The sequence below is a fragment of the Mastacembelus armatus genome, chromosome 18 (genome assembly GCF_900324485.2).
Source record: "Mastacembelus armatus chromosome 18, fMasArm1.2, whole genome shotgun sequence".
In the NCBI taxonomy this organism is placed as follows: domain Eukaryota; kingdom Metazoa; phylum Chordata; class Actinopteri; order Synbranchiformes; family Mastacembelidae; genus Mastacembelus; species Mastacembelus armatus.
The window spans coordinates 7194610-7213638 of record NC_046650.1 but is presented as its reverse complement, the minus strand read 5'-3'; the positions used below and the strand labels follow the sequence as shown (position 1 = coordinate 7213638).

At 43.0% G+C, this 19029-nt stretch overlaps 2 protein-coding genes across 4 annotated transcripts in view; one reads left to right on the top strand and one right to left on the bottom strand.

Moving 5' to 3' along the window:
• Nucleotides 1–19029, bottom strand: part of pcxb (pyruvate carboxylase b) — a 236621-nt gene that overhangs the window by 66626 nt on the left and 150966 nt on the right. The window lies entirely within an intron of this gene.
• LOC113142555 (leucine-rich repeat and fibronectin type-III domain-containing protein 4) overlaps nucleotides 1933–19029 on the top strand; it is a 34144-nt gene continuing 17047 nt past the window's right edge. The window contains exons 1-3 of the mRNA XM_026327596.1: nucleotides 1933–2027; nucleotides 17070–17678; nucleotides 17778–17940. Coding sequence (XP_026183381.1) covers nucleotides 17096–17678; nucleotides 17778–17940 — 746 coding nt within the window. The 5' untranslated portion in view covers nucleotides 1933–2027; nucleotides 17070–17095. The remainder of the gene's footprint in view (nucleotides 2028–17069; nucleotides 17679–17777; nucleotides 17941–19029) is intronic.

The following is a 19029-nucleotide window of genomic DNA, read 5'->3' as shown; positions in this document are numbered from 1 at the left end:
TGCGGAGACTGAGCGATGTGACGGCTCCAGGAGTTGCGGTGGAATGATCCGGAAAACAAGGTTAGTAATTCCACCTTTTCATCTAGTGGAGGGCAAAAAAGGGGGGAAAAGACATGTTAGATAAGGATGAAAGAACCTGAAAGAAGACTTTAAAAATTGGATCAAAGGACACCAAATAGCTGCCTTGTGCTTTTGAAGCTGTGAAGTGAACACCGGAGGAAAAGCAGATGAATTAGGAATTAGAAGGAAAGAAAAATGAAAAGTATAAAAACAAGGGGAGAAAATCGGGCAGAGATGCTGCATATATGTAGCTGCTGCACTAATGTAGAAATGCACACTCTCACAAAGAAACACACAAACACAGACAGAACGCACGGCTTTATGGCAAGATAATGAGATTGTCCTCTTAAAGGTGTCGGCTCTTGGAGTTTGAGTGACAAGCCTGGGGAAGGGGGCCACAGACTTTTGAACTGTCTGACATTCATGGCGCTGATCAATAGCTCAGTTGTTTCATTAGGCTGCGTGTGTGTGTGTGTGTGTGTGTGCGAGACTGAAGGTGAGAGAGAGAGCGAGAGAGCTGCAGAGATGCTTGGAGGAGAGTATCCCTGCACGGGTACTTAGCGGATGCGTGCGTGGCGATGCCGAGGATCAGTTTGTCTGTGTGTGTGTGTGTGTGTGTGTGTGTGTGTGTGTGTGTGTGTGTGTGTGTGTGTGTGCTGCGTGACTGCGTGCGTGAATTTGCGCTCCCGAGAGTGTGTGTTTGCGTGTGTGAGAGCAAGAACAATGCAGCCTGCTGAGAAGCATTAAGAGAGTCTCACAAATATCGATTCCCTTTGACAGGCAGGTGAGGGAGATGGAGAGAGCAGAGGGGAGGAAAAAAAAGGGAGGTGGCAAGGGGTATTTAAAGAAGCCATGAGGGAGGAGAGGATGATTGACAGCACAAGTTATGGAAAGAGGGATGGGTATGATACCTGAAGGGAAGAGGAGCTCAGAAAAAAAGAGAATGGGCCCAAAATATACAATGATAATGGAGTCAATTGATTGTTTATGTGATTTATGTGAGTGCGCACACACACACACACACACACACACACACACACACACACAGGGTATATGACAGCTTTAACACAATACACTGCACATTTCATTGTCTTCACTCTGTTTCTCCTCTTCTGCAGGTTTCTAGCCATCCTGCCATCTCTCTAGCTAACTCCCAGACCTCCTTTTCTGCACCTCCCACAAAGGTCATCGCTAGTAACACAGCTAATTCAATGTAGGAGTACAAACATGGATCACACTGTGTAGAGTGTAGAGGCCCTGCGACACACTCTGGAAATCACTCTGGGAAGTGAGCGATGAGAGAAAGAGAAGGGGAAAAAGCTGTGAAAGAATGAAGCAATAGGGGAGAAAGCCAGCGAGCCAGATGAATCAATAAGAAGTGAAAAGACAGGGCTGTATGAGCGAGGGGGGAGCAAAAATTGGAGGGAAGGAGGGGAGGTGACGATCGCCGCTGACTCCAGGATTATCATTCTCCCTCGACTGGACTACTCGAGATAGAGAAGTTGAATACAGCCATGAGGAAATCATATCAAAACGCCATAAATAGGATTTCAAGCGAAGTGGATTCTTGGATTTTTTTCTAAACTGAGGTCTCTATTTCACAATATCGCACTGGGATTGAGCGAATAATTCTGGATTTTTCAGGTTTTCTTCACCTATAGAAGCCTAAGAGGATATTGTGGGATTGGAATTTCTGCAACTCTGGTTTTCTGACACTGACCTACATCCACCTCCTCCTGATGTGTGTTGGGGGCTTGTGAGTGTGGAGTGAAGTGGAACAGGTTTCAGCACAAAACAACGCCCCACACGCCCCACTGGCCCATAACAAGGAGAAACACCTGGAACGAGATCTGTGCCAAACACACATACACACACAAACATATCTATATATATTTATATAAACAGATATATTAACCTGGATAACATGTGGAGCTGATTCGGATTATAAAGCTGCACAGACGGAAAAGGTAATGTCCATGCTGCTTTAAACTCACGCTTTCTCTTCCTATTCTCTCACACACACACACACACACACACACACACACACACACACCAAAATCACTGTCATATTTTGGCCCAGGAGAGGTGAATCCATATTTGCATGGTCGTGCTGAATCATTGAGCACATCAGTGCAGTGAACACCAGCACTCCCAGGACAGGCAACACACACACACACGCACACACACACACACACACACACACACACACACACACACACACACACACACACACACACACACACACACACACAGGCCTAAAAATAATAATGGCCAGATGTGAATTCATAACAACTAAAAGAGGCAAATGTTAGAGTACACAAATACAAGAACACACATCTGTGTCTCCTACTTAACACAGGCTCTTTCTCTTTTTCTTATCCCTCTCCAACTCTAACACAACATTTTCTGCTCTATGTACCCTACCATGGAGAGAATCCAGCTCTACCTCTCTCTTTTTTTTTTTTTTTGAGTGTGTGTCAGCCAGATGTCCTGTATCAGATTACTCACTAGGTGCGTCTCGGCTTTCACGGCCTTACTTTTATGTAATCTCACCTGGCGTGTGATGCTGTGTATGTATATATCATGGTAAGTGTGAGTGGTGTGGCTGTAGCACTGAGAGTCTGTGCGATGGAGGCAGCAAACCTCCCTTTCATTTTGGGCTTTGTATGTCAGTTGTGTCTGAGCGCACACACAGATTTGGCACACTGACACGGGAGATCAGCCTGACTGAGTGGATATATGGGAGGATAAGATGGCGATGAGAAAGACATGGAGACTGGAGTACAGGGCAAGTAGGCGGTAAAGGGAGGGGGGAAAGGGAGAGGTGGGATGGAGGGGTTGCACATGACATCATGATGGGTACTGAAGGCTAGGAGAAGTCAGATAGCAGGACTGCAGTATGAAGGAGGAGGAGTAAGAAGAGGTGATTGACTTCAAGTGACAGGGCGAAAGAGACAGATGAATGGAAGAATCATAGCTTGGAAAAGAAGACATGACAGTTGAGAGAGAGCAGAAGAGGAAGAGAAAACAAGACATAAAAGAAATGTCAGACAAAAGGTCTGAGGAGCAAGTAATTGCATAGACGAAAATAAGACTCAATTACTGATTGATTCAATAAGTGAGACAAACGTGGAGAAGAAGTCTGGAATGATGAGTGACAAGATGATAGAAAGGTTAGAAAGTTGCACATTGAGCCTACAGTGACAAATTAACGGTAATTAAGCGTAGGGACACAAAAAATAGAAAGATAGATAAGGAAGAATTAATTAGAATTGACAGATGGCCATCATTATAGAGCCTACTTTTGTTATACCATCAGATACAATCAGTCTTACATGACCCCAAAAAGTCTGTAAAAGATCACGACTAATGGGTTACTACAGGGGAAATATGGTGTACTACTGGGCTTTTTCATGTAATTGACCCGCCAATTACGAGGCTCTACTTGGTGGGGTGTGATGGGGGGGCTCTACCTTGAACATGACTTGTCCTGAAAACAAAAAAAAAAAAGATATGTTGTGAACAATAAGGTTGTGAATACCTAACCCACTCAATAATGCTCTATTAATGGTTTACAGTATTGACTTGCTGTGATTGAGGCAGAGCTAATTCTGAAGAGACGACTGAATCTTTTTAAAGTGCAACAAAGAGGCCTTTTGATTTCCATTAACCAAATCATAATTCTATAATTGGCTTTGCTCTCCTGCTACTGACAGTCTTAGGAATACAGAGCAGGTAAGTGTCATCCAGTACCAAAAGCGAAATAAAGGCAGAATAAAAGAACATTTTGTCAATTATCTTGTTAATGCTCTGTGTGGTTCGTTGTTACCAAGGGTGTCCGTCATTCTGAGGCTACAGTAAGGGAGATGAACAGATGGGACGCTCACTGCTCAAAGTATGAGCCTTGCCAAAATGAACAGACTGGCAAGTGAATGAAGAGAACAAGGAAAAAACAGCAGGCACGTGAATGAACCATTTACTGAAAAAAAAGAAAAAAAAAAAACCCAGCAGATTAGTTATCCGACTGGTCACTAAGCCCCTCCCACCATGTTGCTATTGCTATACCTGCCAAGCTTTCCACTCTCAAACAGCACATAGGAAATTCATAATAATGCAGGTGGCAGACTCAAAGTATCAAGCCACTATTTTACAGCAGAGAACCACAGCCTCCGACTTGGAGGGTTTGTCTCATTGCAGTTGCTTCACACTTGGCTGCAACCTGACCTGGGTCCACGCTGAAGGTCAGTCTGATGCAGGCACCAGAACCCCATCATCTGCAAAATGCAGAGAATGTTACGAGCGTTATACAACAGCACTGAGTTCTGTTGTATAACGCTCTTAACAATGGCCCCAGTACCCTATATTTCTAGGGTTCCCACCCACAAGACCCACATGGGACTTGGTCATTGGCCTTCTCCAAGTCCACAAGATACATAGACTGGCAATCTCCTATGAACACACCGGTAACCGTACAACGGCACATAGTTGGTCCACTGTTCCATGGCCAGGACTGAACCCACATTGTTCCTCCTAGATCTTAAGTTCAACAACAGTCAGGACGTCCTTTCAGCACCCTGACATGAGCTCACTCAGGGAGACAGTGTGTGATAATTGGCACACACTGTTCATTCCAATATTTTTTCATTTTTTTGTGAGAACCACTAGTGTCAGTGCACAGGCATTGTTTACATCCTCCAAGAGATATGTCAGCCAAGAAAGCCCCACAGCATCCAGAACCTTCAGCATCGCAGGGTGCCTGGTGCCTTGCTGCTGAGGGAGTTCTCAGATACCATGGAAACTTCTGCCAAAGATATGAGTGAGGCTTCCCCTGAGTCGTCAGTCTCTGCCTTCTCCTCAAAGAACATGTTAGTTGGATTCAGGAGATGCATCATTCAAGTGAAAACAGTTTAGATCATCTCCTGCTTTTGCTTTCAAAGTTGTCTGGCAGTTTGAACTTCCCTGAGGCCAACCGAACATCCTTGTCCATGCCTCTCAAATGATGACAAATTTAGCATCGAAATTCTTGAACCAGTGGGTTCCACTGTTTGAAATCATCAATCAAGTTTGAAATCATCAAGTTTCAATGGTCATCATCTGACCATTGAAACTTAGCTAGCAAGCTAATTCAGTTTCAATGGTCATCATCTGACTATTGAAACTTAGCTAGCAAGCTAATTCAGCTAATGTAATCTTCATGAGTTGGTTGACTTTTTAATGTTTCCAGCTGACTCGTTTTAAAGTGAGACTCATTTAGGAGGACGTTAAATTTGTCTTTGATGATTACATATTGTACATGCTATCACTGAGAAAGGCTGAGGATGCAATAAGTCAGAGTACTGTTAAGTATTTTAATAAGACGTAGAAACATTATGGCAAACTGATACTGTGGCTTCCACACAGTAGGGGAATATTAAATTAGGATATACTGGTTGTGAACAGGCCAGTGAACAAACACATCATAATCCACTGAATAATGTCTGTTGGCAGGCAATGCTGTACCTGTCCTTTATACTTATACTTGTTTTTTTAAAGAAAAAAAAAACAAGAAAAAAAAACCACCAAAACCTTTACTGAATGCCAAGTATCACCTTCACTAGAGACCAATACACACATATTCAACATGCAAAGAGATCTAGCTACAAATTGCTAAATTCTGATTGGACAGTAGTTGTCTGGGGGAGGGGTTTAACCACTAGCTAATTAAGGGAATAAAAGCTGAAATTGCAGGGACAGGTTGATGAGGCGTCCAAAAAATAGTGACCAAGCAAATCCCAAGTGATGCAGCTGCAGGTATTAAGGAAAATTACATAAAGCAGATGTAGACAGATGACAATGAATGATAGATGCAGGATGTCACACACCTTTGTGATCTAACCAACTTTCAATCAAAGCCGCAAGTGAAAGAACTGAAACCTTTAAATAGGGAAGATGTGGTCGATGTCAGAAAGGTGGCACTTGACTGATGAATGGATGGGCGAATGAATGACAAATGGAGGGAGAGAAAAAGGCTTCGCTGTTAAAGAAGGGAGATAGGATCAAAGGATGAGACATCAGGCTGCTGTCAGCAGCTAAGGAATGGAGTGGTCGGTGACGGACAGTGGTACAGAACGATAGCGTGATGAAGAGGAATAATTACAAGACTGACTGCAAGATTGGGAGGAATATTCAGAGGATGCAGAGAGTGAATAATGAAGAATGAAAAGGCAAGTGATGACACTTGAGAGGTGGATGATAAAAAGGAGCAGGGATAAGGGAATAGAGGAATAACAATGTCTAAAAAGAAAAACTACACTAATAAAGCACTGGCAAGCTTAGGGGGGGAGATGGGTGGATAGAGAGATGGATGAACAAATGGAATAAGAGTGAGGCAAGTGAATGTTAGAAGGATGATTAATTAGACTGTTAGTCCAAGAAACAGTTGTAGGGAGGAGCAGGGATGAAGGGATGATGTGACAAAGGGGAAGGACAAGAAGTTAAATGAGAAGAAAGTGAGAAAAGTAAAAAAATGGTGGGAAGAAAGAAAAACATGAGTATGCCACCAAAAGGAGGGGTAACTAAGAGGCTCCCCAGTTCAGAAGAAAGTTAAGATAGAGGGATGAGAGGATGAGTAATTAAACTGTTGACAGTCTGTTTAGGCACAGCAGGAGTCTGATGAGCAGAACAAACTGTAACCACGGCAACCACTGGAGACAGATGGAGAGATGGTTTTGGGGAGAAAGATAAAGGGGAGGGAGTTAAAAATGGAGGAGGGCCAAATGTTAGTGTGAAGTCACGAGGGGGATTAGAGGAGGATTGTGTGGTACAAGTGGGGAAAGAGAGAAATGAAAGGTATGGAATAGGAGGAATGGAGAAGAAAAGAGGGATGAGACGAGATGAAAAGTGGAGGTTAAGGTATCTGCATGTTGAAAAAAAAAAAAACACCTGGAAGTGATACTAATCTAAAAGACCCATGAGCTCATGCAAGGATTTTCACAAGTTAAGATTTGGAAGTCATCCACATATCTGTGAAAGATTATTCTATTCTCTTGGCAATACTGATTTGAATCTATGAAACTGCATTTAAATATTAGGTTTTGGGAATATGCTTCATTTTATATTCAGACTAAGAACAAAGCACATTTCGCAAAGTTTTAAAGTTATCTGGCTAAGCCGGCTATGTGAAAAACTCCTCTGGAGATGGGAGGGAAATGACGGCACGGATTACACATATGCACACCCGTCACACCAAGATCCATCAGTCCTATCTAAGAACTACAGCCTGTTCAGCTTTACAAATCAAAAATGAAAATGTAAAGGTAAAAGCGGTAAATCCTTGGCTTTTGTCAGCTCTATACAACACCAAAACAAATCCAACATGGCAAGTACTGTCAGGTTCTGTTGCCATATTTCCTTCTTGATTGATGGATTTTAGGGTTAGACATAAAAATATAGATATAAACATTTACACTGAGTTTCAGTACATTTCCAAGAAAGTACCATAATCTAGCAAAGATGTACTGCACCTTTGCCACGCCTGTTGGCAGCACCACAGAGACAGCCATGTACTCGCGTCCAAACCAGTGCAACTATGTCTGCAAACTCGCAGATGTTTGCCTGCATTACAACTATCCTCGACAGATGCAGTAGGTTGTCGGTGCTCAAGTGAATCATGATGCAGAATACAGCGTGGGTGATGACTGTCAGAAGAAAACCAGCTAGTACTTAGTCTGCAACACAGAGAGTCTAAGTCTGCCAGAGAAGCACAGAGTGTTCTTGTCTGTATCAGCACTGCTAAACGTTAGAATATGAGACATAGTAATAAACAAACTCAAGGGAAACGAATTTCCCCTCAAGACTCATTGCAGTGTTGTTTCGCCTTTATTAGTGTCTCACATCAGGGGAAAAAAAAAGCTCTTTGTGGTGAGTTACAAAGCAGTCTGTGATTCATTATGGCTGAGAGTAGCCTCTGTGAGCAAACATGGCTGGTAACAGGCCTCAACTAAGCAATGGTTTCTTTCTCCCATGCTACGTGTATCTCTTTGCTCACAGGTACTTCTGCCTTTCCCCAGGTTTGTTTATCCCTCTGCTTTAGAAAATGAGATAAAAGAGATGAGCACAAGAGCAATAAAGAAAACAAAAGGCACAAGGTGACAGGAAAAGAAAGAAGTGCATGTCTGAAAACAAAGCATACTGTGCAAGTGTGTGTGCCTAAAATTAATCGATACATCCATCACTCTAATTCAGCGGCCTGGCCAGCATGTCATTGACCTACTGTGCTGAGAAAGAGTGCTGATTGAGTAATTGTTCTCTTACTCAGGATTTCCCCTTAGAAAGCTGGGAACCCTGCTGAATCATCAAACCGCCACTTGTACACACAGACGTGCACACACATGCACACATTCAACATTTTCTGTCAAGCTGCATCGCGTCGTGTCAGCCAATCAGGGTCCATATAATCGGCGCGACAGGGGTTCTGGTTGGGCGGGAGATGTTGACGATTCAGAAGTGTTTGTGTGTTGCCCGTCGACCAGTGTTTGCTGTAGATTTGCAATTTTTTGTTGATTAGTCTCAGCTATGTCAACATACACAGGTGCACACAAGCACATGTGCACGCAGCGCACACACTGGTTTTCACTCACTGAAAGTATGGCAGGACTGGAGGGAAGGCTGATGTGAAAGAATGAAGAGGGACAAGATGGAATTGAGAGTGCGAGCAGATGAGGGAGTCCGAAGGGACAGAAATGAGCAATGTAAGAGAAACAAATTAGTTTTATACAGGGGCAAAAAGGTTTAAGTGGAAAGATACACAGAAAGGAAGATGAAGGAAGGAAGAGAGGAACTGAGGGGATGGAAGGAGGAGGAGGAGGAGGAGATGGACAGAGAAAACTGCAAGCACATTATGTTCAGGGAGAGTGGCAGGTCAGTTATTTCGCAGCACTTGTGATAGTGATTGTCATGCAAAGGCAAATTTGTGTGTGCCAGCAGAAATGCATTTATGTATTTATAAGTCTGCAGGTTTGTGAGTGAGAAAGTGCATTTGGGTGTGTGTCAAGAACATGAGGATTACAAACTTCCATGCTCAAGAGTTTCTCTGGGTGACCCGTCGATGACTGCAAACACCAACACAAACCAAACCCACCAAACCCCGCCTTCACATTCTCACTAATCCTAAAGCATCAGACTGCATAAGGATGTTTAGTGAGACTAGACTCAAATATATTTGATGCACCATACTCCAAGTGTTTGGAATAGGGCCCAGACTGCAGGATATGGCATTATCACATTTAACTGGACAGGAATATAATTACAAATTCCAAGCAGCATTCATTTTCCAATCAGACACAGTTTGAAACAGACTGATGCAGGTAGTGGGACAGACTTCAAAATTACAGGCAGGATTGTGAGAAGAGTCTAGAAGAGTTTATCTCAACTAGTTCTCTCTCTAAAAACACATCCCCACATCCCAATACAGAAGTGGAACATATGCCACAGTTGTTTTCAGCACTCGGTGCTTCTCATTGGCTCAGCTGTGGCAGTCATTCTGTAGATGTAAAGATTAAAACTATTGCTACTGTTTTCAAAAGGACTTTAAAAGGAAAAGGAAAAACAGATAATGCTGAGGCCCTTCTTCACAGTCAGGAGTGACACTGAAGCATTACAAGAAGGGGAACAAAAAAAAAACTTTCCCTGTGAAGTGAACAAGTCTTCACAGTTCAGCAGTTCACAGCCTGTGGTAAATCAGAACGGTGGGTTAACTCTTCCTCCTGGTTGTCACAGTATCAGACGCTTCAGTCTAGCATTTCCAAATGAGAGAGAGAGAGAGAGAGCGAGAGAGAGAGAGAGAGAGACTGAAGAATCACAGGTACCATTGGCTCTCAAACTTATTCCAACATTTCAAACTTCACATTTCTACAAAGCTCATTAAAGACTGGGTTTCTTATCTGTGTGAAAGTGTGGCGGCCTTTAAACAGCCAAGCTTCAAAGCCATCATCAGTATTACGTTTCAACTCTAAACAGCAGAGTGGTTTGATTTTTCAGGAGTGTCTTAATGTTAAGATACTTTTAAGCACTTCTTACTTAAGATAAGGTGCTGCAGGCGAAAGCACTCTGCTACAATTTTACTGCTCTCTCTCAAATTGCTTTCGTCTCCAAAAGTCAACTTCGGAACAAATGCCTGATTTTTAAAATGCTGACGAAAATCAGTAAATTGGAGTTTGTGTAACAGCTGTGAAATTACACAACGAGGCGAAAAATAAACAATTTCTTAACCAATGCAAAAGTGGACATTTTGCAAAGGTAGCCTATTTAAAAAAAAAAAAAAAAAAAAAAGTGCAATGTTGCAGGAAAAAAAACAATTATCAAAATCTTCCAAACAGGATTCAGACAGTCATACATAGTCATACATACAGAGGCGTAAACACATTCTTACACACACACACACGCACACGTCTTTTTCTCTTTTAAACACAGCATAGAGGGAGGAATTAGTTGAGTGCAGTATTTCAGAAAAGCTGTATTTTGGAGCCCCTGCTGTGAAGAGACTGAAGTCCTGTTATTTTAAAGAGAATGCATTTCAGTTGTTTTCTCTCTCTGATTTTCCCATTTCTTTGCTTCCCCTTCTACCATTTACCTCAGGGGTTCTGTGAGATTTTTCCATCAGTACCCCCTATGTTGATAGCTGACTGTACGGACTGAAAAAAGAACTACACATCAGGCACTTAATGGCTGACATTAGTAGATCTGAGGTTGACAAAAAGACTAGAGACTACTACTCTGTCTGAAAGCTACTGAACTTCACAGAACACAGCTGTTAAAATCTGACTACTCCTGCCCACACAAATAAAGTACCAACATGAGTATCACTTGGGCTATAGACCCAAATGTTTTTGTACCACCTAGTACCAAAAACTGTCGAGCAATGAGGTTGCCACTGAACCCCTCATCAGATCTTTTGTTTTTTTTGGTTCTAAAATATTTAAGCAAAGTTCCTGTGACACCTGAAACCATACCCTACTTTATTCATCTGAGAGACACCTCTAAATCCAACTACAGCACAGCTCCTCATTCTGTCATGCTTAATACCCCCAATCAGAGATCAATGTTTAATTAAATCAAAAGTCTGCAGTGGCAAATTGTAAGAATAAAGCTTTAACATCATGTTATGTGTCTGCTGACAGTCCTCTGCAACTTCACTGTCGTTCCTCCTCCTGTCAGTCTTTACCCCCCATCACCTTTCACTCCCATCCTTCAAGCATGCCTCCCTCTCTGCTGTCTCCTCGCTTCTCCCACCACCATCATCATGGTGATGCCTTGCAAACTCATTTTAACACAGCACTCCTTTTCCCTAATCAAATCCACTCTTCATTCCTCATCTCTCTCTCTGACAGTGATGGATGGCGGCCTTCACCTATTTATCGCCTTTACATATTTCTCTGCCCATCCGCTTAACGACACACGTTCATACCTGCCCCTAATCTCTCTTCTACCTCAAATCCCTGCTCCTTCCTTCCTCATCCCCAGCTCTTCACACCAGTGGGTTTCATTTTCCTCCAATCTTATTCTCCCTCCCTCCATTTTGTGCCCTCTCCTGGTGCTTTCTATACATCCTGGATGACTAAAGAGGACAGAATATGACAGGAATGACAGGAGTGATAGTATCAAAAGGATGAGTGGGCTTACAGTACACATGACTGCCGCACGAAGAGGCTATGTGGGCGTTCTTTTGTTCCTTGCCTGAGTGAGTGTGTGTGTCTGTGTGTGTGTGTGTGTGTGTGTGTGTGTGTGTCGGCTTCCCTATAATTATCATTGTGTGGGAAGACTGTTTTGGTATGTTCGCCGTTGTTTCTGTATGCAAGCATTCACCTAATATCAAGGGCCTGGATTATGAGTAAGAGTGCATGCTAGAAAGCCTGAGTGTGATTGAAAGAATTTATTGAGTGTGTGCATGAAAGGCTGCCTCCATATCTGATCCCTGCATTTTTGCCAGTAGAGCTTAGGTGTATTTTCACATCAAACGATGCAGTAGAGCTATACTGTTCCATTCACTGCCACCTTCAACGTTTTACATCTAGCAGTCAAACTAGAACGGCTTCCCTGTCAGTGGTGCACCTCTTCACACTCCAATCAGATCTCTGGATTACTGTGCTTGTGATAAGTGGCTTTTGAGAGCTAATACAAATCCTCTTGTTTATAAACACTGCAACATTCCCCAAGTCGATATAAGTCGATTATGGGCTAATGGAATTTATGTGTGCCAGACTAGAAACACGAATGCATATGCCAATATGCAGATTTTTTACACATACATACACATATATATATATATATGTGTGTGTGTGTGTGTATGTATGCAAATACACTCACAGTGTATTAACATTATTAAGTGTGGTTGGCATTAAAGAGGGTCTGGCATTTAAAAAGAGCCCACGGAGAATTAACGAGAGAGAAAAATGAAACAGAGCCTTAAAGTGCAATAGGTTCTTCCATGTGAAATAAAGATACTTCAAACGGACACATTAGAGCTTTTAATCATGCCTGAAGCTTCTTGTAACTACACGCGTTTGGGTCGGGTTCAAAAGCATCATTGCAAAAATGTTGTTAATGGAATGTCGTCATCCTAAAGTTATTAGCATCTACATATTTAACACGCTTCAGCCTTACAAAAGAGGCTACACCCTCCCAGGGCTATGGTGGGTGTTTAAACAGAAACTTTTGGATGTCCGGATGAGGTAAGGTTCATTCTCACAGCTCCGAGTTGTACTGAGTAGTTTCTTCCACAGCTGCTTTTAGCTCATGTTCTCGCTCTGACTCCATGCAGCCTTTCTGCTCTCTCCACCCGTCTGTTTCTTGCTCTCCAGAGGGTTGAAGGTTCACACAGGGTAGTGTAGTGAGAGATTTTCCCAAAATAGAAGGAGCAAAAGAATAAAAAAACAAACAAACAAACAAAAAAAAAAAAAAAAAACATGCAGACACTTGTGGTACACTTGCACTCAGTCAAAACCCACACACCTAGCTATATTCACTTCTACATTCAAGTAAAACCCATGGTTTAGGTTGTATCACTATCTGATCTTGTCGTTTTGCTGTCCTATCTCTCTGCGATTTGTTTTCTTGTCATCTTTCACTGGCTGCCTATTCTTTCTGTTCTTGCCTTTCAGTCATATTGCTGTACTGTAATGTAAGTGTGTGTAAGTGAATGTGTGTACACTCACATCTGCACGTATTGCAAATTCAGCAACAAACTCTTCAGGGTGAGGGCTTTCTCAGACCACATTAATTCACACACAGGAACATACAATAGACGAACACAGTGGGAGCAAACATCTATAACCTTATAGTTTAAGAGTAGATAGTGATTATATTGTGCAGGTGTGTGTGTGTGTGTGTGTGCACTCGTCACTGTCTATAATAGTTGCACATCTAATAGAAAACCCACCAGACTACAAACCTGGACATAATGATATGATATAGTGTGTTTCACCATCCATCTTACGTATATCAACCCAGGAGATTCACATATTCAATACACACACAAAATATCCTGAGTGGAGATTCACATTAAGACAGATTTTTTGCAAACAGGATTTGTTGAAACAGAGAAGACCCAGTGTCCTAATGCTGTGGTACATCTTTCTGCATTCAACACCATTTTAGCTTTTTAACAGTAACAGAGATATCAGTACCATAGCCTCTTGGATATTAGTTGCATAAGAAGGTCGTTGATAGACACTAATTCACCTTTCACTTGACCCAAATGTCAGACATTCCCTTAGCATTACATTTTAATGGAAACTGCTGCCACAGCAGAGCAGCATGTAAGCACATACCATTAGAGCCTAGCTAAAGTGGTTCAGGTAAGTATTACAGCTGTGTGTATAATTGCCACCTTTAAATGAGAAAGATAAGAAGCAACATAGGAGGTTAGGTCAAAAGAGACTTAGAGACTTACAGAAAGAAAAAGCAGGAAGATAAGTGTAAATGAATGGGACAGGCTGTGATCCGTCTCTCTGGGTCAATCGATCAGCAAGCGGACGGATTGATTACACCCAACTTGATTGTGTGTGCGTGTCTGTAAGAAAGCGTCAATATCACACTGCTCTAGTTGCAAATGAGATCAGCTTCCTAATAGAAGAAACGCCAGAGATGAACAGGAGACAGATGAAGAAGTGGTAGAAAAAAAAAGATTTGAGGAATGTGGAAGGTAACAGGAGGGCGAGTGCGGAAGATGGGAAAGGCATGGGAAAATCAAGAGATAACAGAGATGGGGAGGAAGTTAGATAAATGAAGGAGGCAAGAAACAAGGGAGTGCATCTCAGTCAGCCAGAGCATGTATATGTGATGTGTGTGAGCGTGTGTGTGTGTGTGCATATGTATGCATAGTTTGTGACAAACTAAGACCAGAGGAGACATGGAGGGCAGCAGAGTCAGCAAGCGATAGAGAGACAAGAGGAAAAGAGAAGGTGGAGGAGGGGAAGAGAGCAGGGAGAAGGTGGTGAGGCACAGCTCTGACTGATAACATTGTCGTACTCAGGTTGCCTCAAGGGCAGACAAGACAGAGAGAAAGAAAGTGAGAGAAAGACATAAAGAGAGAAAATGCAGAAATTTACAAAGCAGCCGGAGGCAGAAAGGGTTATAAGATGGAAGGTGAGCAAGGATGAAGACAGGATAGAGAAGGATAGAAAACATGAGGATAAGCACTGCAGAGAGACAAATGGTGGAGGATGGATGGCAAGGAAAAAGAACAATCCCTAGTAATAGAGTGCGAGGAAAAAGAAGCTAGGTAGGTGAGAGCAGGGGGAGGGTGAAGGTGTGGGCAGACATGACACCAGGAGGAGGATGTGAAGGCTGCAGAAAAGGGAGAGAGGTGAAAATTAAAGACAAACCATGAGAGACATAGCAGGAGAGTATACAGTAAGTTATTATTAGAGTGAACAAGCAATGGTGAGGACAGGGCAGGTACAGGGTAAAAGGGATTTAAAAAAAAGATAAGTAGCTAGTGAAGAAAAGGTCAAAAGAAGGAGTGGAGAGACAGGACACTGCAACAGGAGAGCGCGTGAGCGTACCGACGTTCACTGTGCCACAGGTAAAGTGAGCTGTCTGAGCATTAGCAGAGGACGGGGGGTAAGCTGGTCTAGTCAGGACTGGAGTGGCCCGCTCATTCTACGACACCTGACGTTAGGTCTTTTCAAGGAAAGCTGCAGAGTCGACACATTTTTAAGCAGGGGAGACGGAGCATTTTCACATTTTGTATGCACGCCTACACAGGAGCTCAGGAACAGTTGACTTCCAGCATCGACTGCCCTGGGGACTAGCTGTCACTGCAGGCATTCGTGACTCTGCCCCCCCCCCGCCTCACTCCCGCCTCACTCCCGCCCAGCCCCCTTCTTCTGCTGAAGTTTTGTGTTTTATTTTTTGAAACTGATGACACTAGACATAAAGAATTCATTTGGTAGCATTGTTTATCAAGACTGTGTTGCTGGAATTTTATTTCTAGGTTTATTTTGGAAAAGGTACCGTGTTCCTGGTAGTCACTGCAGCTCCCAGGAGCAACCAAGAGACTCTGAAGTGTTTAGCTGAAGCAGCCAAAAGCAAAAGGAGTGTTTTCTAGCAATTCACTCAATGTATCCCTTCAAAGCTCCCAAGAACCTGTACTGATTTCTCTCAATAAGTAACACTCGGATGGTGTAACGCTCCACCTTAACATATCAGAAAAGAAACTGCATAAAATGAAGGAAGTAATGATCCCATTCATTGGAGTGTAGAATAATCCATATGTGGAGGGATATTGCTTAGCATGAATAAAATGTGTCATTTTAGGCACTGTTTTTTACCTTTAGCAAAGGGTTAAAAATGGGAAACTGTAGGCTGCCTAATATTGAGCTCACATTTTAGAAGTAGACCAATGGAAACCATGTCATAGGGAGGAGAATACAAAATGGTGCTGGAAACCCCTGTGCTCTGATGGTTAACGCTCTTCTAGTTTCACGCAAAAATGGGTAAATGCTAGAAGCTAGAACCTAATGGAAAATATTCAGCCAGCAATTTAAGTCAACCTGTGAAGTCAGCGTTATATACGGTTCTGTCTGGCCTCCACTCAAAGTATTAGGTTGCATATATTATATATCACTATGTAATCACCATCCTCAAGCTGCTACTCCACTGCACAGGTATCCAGATTGTTCCACATAAAAATACACCCGTCTCTCCAGTGATGTTAGTTTCTGAGTCTGTCTCTGACTCACTGCCTCATCCCGTCTCCTCTCTCTAGTCACCGCGGCTGTGACTGTTACCAACACTCCCTGTCACTCTCTCTGTATCTAGGGCTACAGTTGCTATGACAACTATTATGCATGCCAATCAGTGGCAGTGACTCATCTCTATACCTTATCACATAGCTAGCTGTAGTTAGTGATGCCTGAACACAAAGCGTGTGTTTAGTGGGAGGTTTTCATGCCTGGGATTACAATATGACCCTTGTATGTGTTGTGCTCCCAACTGAGCCTACTGAAACCTTCTTTGTGCTTGACTTGGTTACTGCTGTGGAATCAAAGCTGATAGGTTGGTCACCCAATTAGATTCCCTGACCCATAGTCTCAAGAAGGTTGCTATGATATAACACCTGCCTAATCTGCTCTTGCAGGTTTCTAGGTAACAGTTACTAAGGGGACTGGCTGTGTTCAGTCTTTTGGGATGTTGTTGCTAGGCAATGAGCTGTAGTGGTGAAGAGGTTAGGGCTGTGCTTGTATGAGTATATGTAAGAACCATGACAAGAAAGCATGAGCTGCAGGGCTGTGAACAATGATTCTACATGGATTTTTTTAATACTATAAAGTAGGTATTTGTGCAGAGTGGTACTCATTTAAAAGAGGTCTTGGCCCACACAAGTTTGAGCTGTCTGGTCAGAGTAGGTGGTAGACAAGAAACCAGACAAAAACCTAACTTCAGATATCTCTTGCAATACAGTGAGTGAGAAAGGGAACGAATGTAACATCAAATTTTTCTGTTTTTTTTATCCCCCATTCTCTCCCCAGGTCTGTGGATAGCCAGGCGTTCTACCATGCCTGTCCCCCCACCCCTCAATCCCCGCACACAAAAACACCTGCCCCACGAAAACCACCACAAACAAAGGGCAGAACATTCCACCATCCCCTCCCTATTCCCCCAGTCCATCCTCTCAATCTCTCTTCTACCCCCTCTCTTCATCTCATTTCTGCCCTCCTCATCCCACCTCATCCACTGCGCCTGCCCCAGGGTTACGAGAAGGACCGTTCCTGACTCTGCCCCTTTCCCTGCGTTTCACTGGCTGACTCTAGTCACATGCTGCCTGTTGCCTTCTTTGATTGGAGCAGGGGAGACGTGGGGTGTGGTCTCGGCCTGTCCCTTCCACTGCGTGTGTCGAAACCTTTCGGAATCTCTGAGCACTCTCTGTGCCGACAAGGGCCTCCTGTTTGTCCCTCCACATGTTGACCGGCGCACTGTTGAGCTGCGACTGGCTGACAACTTCATCACAGAAGTGGGAGGCAATGACTTTGTCAACATGACCGGCTTGGTTGATTTGACTCTGTCGAGGAACACTATCCATCTGATTCGACCAATGGCCTTTGCTGACCTGGAGAGTTTGCGCTCGCTGCACCTGGATGGTAAGCTGAAACATACTGAGCTGAGAGTTCAGTGAATTTTTCAAATAAAATTCATGGAAACACTGAACTGACAAGCCTATGTGGTATCTGTGCGTCTAGGTAATCGCTTGACAACACTTGGGCCAAGGGACCTCGCAGGCTTGGTCAATCTACAGCATCTGATCGTCAACAACAACCAGCTGGTTAAAGTCTCTACCCAGGCCTTTGATGACTTTTTGCTCACACTGGAAGACCTCGACCTGTCCTACAACAACCTCAGGAGGTAGGCTTCTGCCTCTCTTTTTACCAGCCTTTGGCATTCACAGCAACTAATCTGTTCTTCTTTGCTATGTAGAAACAGACTGTAACCTTAATACCAGATCTTGTACTGCCCTTTAATATTCATAAAAGTTATCCAACAGAAACACACTCAGTCTTCACTGCACTATTACATTAACCTCGCTCTCATCAGTAAATGGGCCACTTGGGTCAGGACTTGGTATTGGCAAGTATTCAAATTTTAGAATTTATAACTGGTCTGAAAAAAAAAAAAGTAGCACCAGTGCATCCCTAGCTGAAATCCTCAGTCTCAAGTGTTTTCTTCATACACATTGCTCAACTCCCTAAGCTTCAAGGCACAGTGGAAATGCCTTGTATGATTTCATAAGAGTCGGCACACATAACGCAGAGAAACCAGCTCAAACAGCTGATGCTGGGAGGAGCAGACTGAAGCTGAAGAAATTGAAAGTGAATCCATTTTGATGTGGTCCTAATTTTCTTTGACTTCAATTATGTTCAGGTTTGATGAGGGCATGACTGAGCTGCCACCACATCGTATGAATATATGTTACTATAGCTATTCTATATGATTCTGAATTCCCTCAGTACTATCTAGGACAATGCAGACTCTTACACCATCACTATGTCTTCCTCTGGACTGAATAGTCTGAACAATGATATTCTCTATCAATCCCCTCTTCTCCTCTTAGTGTCCCACTGCGTTGATGAATTCTGCAGATTTTGGCTGTCGGTTCTGATTAAGATGTTTCATTTGTCTCCTCTACAGGAGCTCTCTGGCCTTTCTCCAACCTTCCCCAAGGCATAAGAGAAGTGTACAGGTGTTAACGATGCGTACATTAGCAACTGTTAGTTGCTCTTTGTGTTTTACTGAGACAGGGATGAGGTTCAAGGCAAACCTGCGTCACAGATTTGGTCTTTTAAGGCTATAAATGCTCAACAGCGGAAACATATAAGATTACTCTTTCAGGCCAGAGCAGCATATTCTTCTGCAAGAAGAAAACCTCCTGCGATGTCCTGCGGCTCACAACTGGTTTTAGCATAGTTTTACAACTCTTGAACATAAACTGTTGTT